Raw genomic sequence first — 4,369 nt, forward strand, 5'->3', positions numbered from 1 at the left:
TGTCAGGGACTAGCTCTGTGTCAGGGACTAGCTCTGTGTCAGGGACTAGCTCTGTCAGGGACTAGTTCTGTGTCTGGGGACTAGTTCTGCGTCCAGGGGCACAGGCAGAATTCCTCACAGAGGAGCTGGGTGGGAGGCCCGGGGTCCAGCCTGAGGCTTGGTGTAGGAACAGCGGCCCCAGCCCACTCGCAGGCTGCTGTCACGCAGGCTGGTCGGCTGTTCGACCACGGCGGCACGGTCTTCTTCAGCCTCTTCATGGCTCTCTGGGCGGTGCTGCTGCTGGAGTACTGGAAGCGCAGGGGCGCCACGCTGGCCTACCGCTGGGGCTGCTCCGACTATGAAGACATTGAGGTGGGCCGTCCTCTGTCCAGGTGGGCCCCTGCCCTGCCTCCCACCCCACCCCAAGCTGACACCTGCTCCCTACAGGAGAGGCCTCGACCCCAGTTTGCAGCCGCGGCGCCCACGACAGCCCTGAACCCCATCACCGGCGAGGACGAGCCCTACTTCCCCGAAAGGAGCCGTGCGAGGCGGGTGCTGGCGGGCTCTGTGGTGGTGCTGATGATGGTACCGACAGCCACTTTGCACCCTACTGCCCCAGAAGGATGGCCCCCATCACGCTTACCTGGAACTCAAAGCCAAAGCAGGGACCACACCACATGGTGCAGTGGTCAGGGCTGCCGCATGCAGGAACACCGAATTCAGGCCAAGAGAGGCGCTGAGGATGAGGCGGTGGTGTGGAGCCGGGTGGGCTATAGGGAGGCTATAGAGGGGCCTGTGACCACACCCTCACCCCCAGCACACCAGGCCCTGCAGGAAGTTATGTTTTCTCTGCCCTGGCTCCCAATGTCCCACACCCCACAGATGGTCCTGTGCTTGTCCCCAGTGTCCTGGGCCCGATAGGCAGCCCACCACGGTGGTCTGTGTCCTCGCCCCCAGCCCCCTGTGCTCCATGCCCCACAGGTGGCCGTGGTGGTCATGTGCCTTGTGTCCATCATCCTGTACCGTGCCATCATGTCCATCGTGGTGTCCAGGTCGAACAACACCTTCCTGGCGGCCTGGGTGAGGCTTTGCTCTTGCCCAGATGGTGGAGGGGTAGAGCTAACCACGGACAGCGCCCCCCTGACTAGGCTGTCTCCCACCAGGCATCCCGCATCGCCAGCATCACAGGCTCTGTGGTGAACCTTATCTTCATCCTCATCCTCTCCAAGGTCTACGTGGGTCTGGCCCACATCCTGACGCGCTGGGGTGAGCAGCTCCCGTGCGAGTCCCATCCCCGTGCCGACCGGTCTCCAGTGCAGCCTTCCAATGGCCCCTTGGCCGGTTTGGGCAGCGGTGTGCTGGGGCCTGCAGGCTGACAAGAATGCTGTGATATCTGTGTGTGTATCTGTATGCACATACCTGACCATATATGTACATGCCCACTGTATGTGCATGCATGTGTACATGTGTGCACATGACCATGCACATCTTGTGCACATGCACATGTGTGTGAATACATGGCTATATACATGTCTGCTGTGTGTGGGTGTATGTGCATGTGTGTACATGACCATACATGTCTGTTGTGTGTGCATGTGCACACGTGTGAGTACACGACTGCATGTATCCATGTCTACTGTGTGCATATGCGTGTGTACATGTTTTGCACATGGCAATGTACACATGTCTGTTGTATGTACATGCACGCATGGGAATACATGACTATATGTGCATGTTAGCTGTGTGTGCATGTATGTGCATGTGTGTACATGACTGAACGTTTCTGCTGTATGTGTGTACATGTATGAAGCTTTGTGCGCAGATGTTTACAGTGGGGACCCAAGAAATGGATGTTCCCCCCACCCCCAGCTAGGCTACCTTCCCCTGCCCCTGCAGGCCCCCTCCCTCAGCTCCTTCTGGGCTGAGCGAGCTTTCTCTGCAGAGATGCACCGGACGCAGACCAAGTTCGAGGACGCCTTCACCCTCAAGGTGTTCATCTTCCAGTTCGTCAACTTCTACTCCTCCCCTGTCTACATCGCCTTCTTCAAGGGCAGGTGTGGGCCTCCCCAGCCACCTCGGGCTCTCGGGCAGGGGTGGGGATGCCCCCAGCCTGGAGGGCAGGTGGAAGGCAGCAAGTGGACTCCCCTGCCAGACTGCCACAGTCCGGGAAAGGGTGGCTGGGCTGTGGGGAGGAGGCCTACCAGTCACGGCCTCTGACCAAGATGTCCCTGCAGATTTGTGGGGTACCCAGGCAACTACCACACCTTGTTCGGGGTCCGAAATGAGGAGGTGAGTGCCCAGGGCAAGGCTCACACCTGCACAGAATCCTTCCCCGCCCCCACCCCCAAGCCACTTGACAAACCACCGGCCACTGGCCACGCAGCCTGGACAGCGGCTCACCCCCAGCTGGTCCCCGGACCCTCCCCCATAACTGTCTCTTCCCTCAGAGGGCTCTGGGGGGCTTGGGGGTGATTGTAAACACCAGAGGGCCCTTTGCTTACAGAACATGCAGGGGGGCTGGGGAACTGGCCCCAGAAGACTCAGGGTGGGGTGGACATGGGCAGGGAGGTGGGGAGTGGGCGGCAGACACCTTGGGGAACTCAGAGGGGACCTAGTGCCCCAAACTCAGCGGCTCTGCTTTCCTTAGTGATGGGAGGTGGGAGAAGAAAGAATTCCCACGGGCCCTGGCCATGGCACTTCTGGCCACAGAACCAGGGCCGAGGGGCTGAGGGCTCAGGTGTGGGTGGTACAGGTGTTTGAATGGTGCTCTGGCACCTCCCCCGGCTTGGCCACAGTTTCCTCGACACCTAGGGCATGCTTGTCACCCTGTGTTAGGGCACGTCCCTAGGACTCTGGCCTACAGCCCCAGGCCATCTCTCACAGGCAAATGTTGGTGCCTAGGACACCCCTGCCTCCCCACCACCCCACCCCCTCCAGGCTGCAGTCTAATGCAGCCTGTGAAGGTCTCCAAGAATCCTCCACCGAGCACAGGTGGCAATGTCCCTGCACATAGGTGGCCAAAGCCCTGTTGGCAGTAGTGGGGGGGTCAGGAGGGGAGTCTGGGAGGGGTGACTGTTGGTTGACAAGAGCCCGGCTGCCGCAGTGTGCGGCTGGGGGCTGCCTCATTGAGCTGGCCCAGGAGCTCCTGGTCATCATGGTGGGCAAGCAGCTCCTGAACAACGCCCAGGAGATCCTCCTCCCGTGAGTACCCCGCCCAGGGTGAGAGGGGTGCAGGGTGGGGGGCTGCTCCTGACAGGAATGGGCCTGGGGTGGGGGGCTGCTCAGGGCAGGAGGGACCCAGGATGGCGGGCTTGCTAGGGTCTTGGATGGGTAGGGTGGTGGCATCTGATAAGCCCGGCTCTGCATTTGCTTGATATCTGACCCCCATGCCTGACGCAGCCCCCACCCAAGGAACTCCCCAAGTGTGAGAAACAAAGCTGTGGGTGGAGAGGGAGCCCCCCCTCCCTAGAGCAGACTCAGGTTCTCCCTGCCAGATGGGGCGCTGAATGAGCAGGGACACTCACTCTCCTGCCTGGCCTCCTCCAGCAAGCTCCAAAGCTGGTGGCAGCGGTTCCGGCTTCGTCCCAAGAAGAGGAAGGGGGGGACCTCTGCGGCTGTTGACCAGGCCCCCTGGGAAGCCGACTACGCACTGCTGCCCAGTGAGGGCCTGTTTGACGAGTACCTCGAAATGGGTAGGCCCCAAGTCAGTGACCATGCCGTTCACTCTTGCCCCTAGCTTCCACAAGCCTGTTCAGGTCAGCCTTGACCCTTTCGGCTTCTGGAGATGGGGGCTGGGATCAGGGGACCCTGCTAAGGGCAGGCCTGCCCAGACTGGGAAGGATGTGGAAGCACCCAGAAAGGCCAGCCAAGAGTGGGAGAGGGCAGTGCAGTGGGAAGAGGAGCTTAGGTGGCCCAGGGGGAGCTGATGGATGACCTAGGTGACGGCCTCCTTTTCCCTCTAGGCCAGAATCGTGGGGACACTCCTGACGGAGGGGAGGGCAGGTGGCTGGTAGTAGGTTGGAGGACGCTTGGAGGGTCAGTGCTGCACTGGGAGCTGATTTTCTCCAGAAGCACCACGGTGCCCACCCTTCACTGGACCCCGGGGCAGGGTCTCCACCTCGAGTGCCACTGTGGCTCAGGGTCTGTCCCAAGGCCCCAGGCAGAAGGAATGGGAAGCCACAGGAGATCAAGCAGGGACACTTGGAGCTCCCCAGCAGCCGAGGCAAAAAGGGGCAACAGTGGAAACTACTTCTGTAGCTAAAAGAGGAGGCTGCTCACCGGGAGGGCTGGGCTCTCTTTGTGCTGAGCTGTGAGTGTGCTAGACACCAGTGTCCCCTCCCCTGGACGGGGCCATGGGATGTGGTGCTCACTGGTGCTGTGGACAGGGACA

General features: G+C 61.0%; 1 protein-coding gene across 1 annotated transcript in view; it reads left to right on the forward strand.

The window, feature by feature from the left end:
- The window catches only part of ANO7 (anoctamin 7), a 26,879-nt gene that overhangs the window by 16,699 nt on the left and 5,811 nt on the right, over positions 1 to 4,369 (forward strand). Inside the window, exons 11-18 of the mRNA XM_030886934.2 lie at positions 123 to 351; positions 427 to 564; positions 961 to 1,059; positions 1,143 to 1,245; positions 1,922 to 2,033; positions 2,214 to 2,268; positions 3,083 to 3,180; positions 3,526 to 3,682. Coding sequence (XP_030742794.1) covers positions 123 to 351; positions 427 to 564; positions 961 to 1,059; positions 1,143 to 1,245; positions 1,922 to 2,033; positions 2,214 to 2,268; positions 3,083 to 3,180; positions 3,526 to 3,682 — 991 coding nt within the window. The remainder of the gene's footprint in view (positions 1 to 122; positions 352 to 426; positions 565 to 960; positions 1,060 to 1,142; positions 1,246 to 1,921; positions 2,034 to 2,213; positions 2,269 to 3,082; positions 3,181 to 3,525; positions 3,683 to 4,369) is intronic.

The sequence above is a fragment of the Echinops telfairi genome, unplaced genomic scaffold (assembly GCF_000313985.2).
Source record: "Echinops telfairi isolate 266 unplaced genomic scaffold, ASM31398v2 ScPeMD7_3;HRSCAF=10, whole genome shotgun sequence".
In the NCBI taxonomy this organism is placed as follows: Eukaryota; Metazoa; Chordata; class Mammalia; order Afrosoricida; family Tenrecidae; genus Echinops; species Echinops telfairi.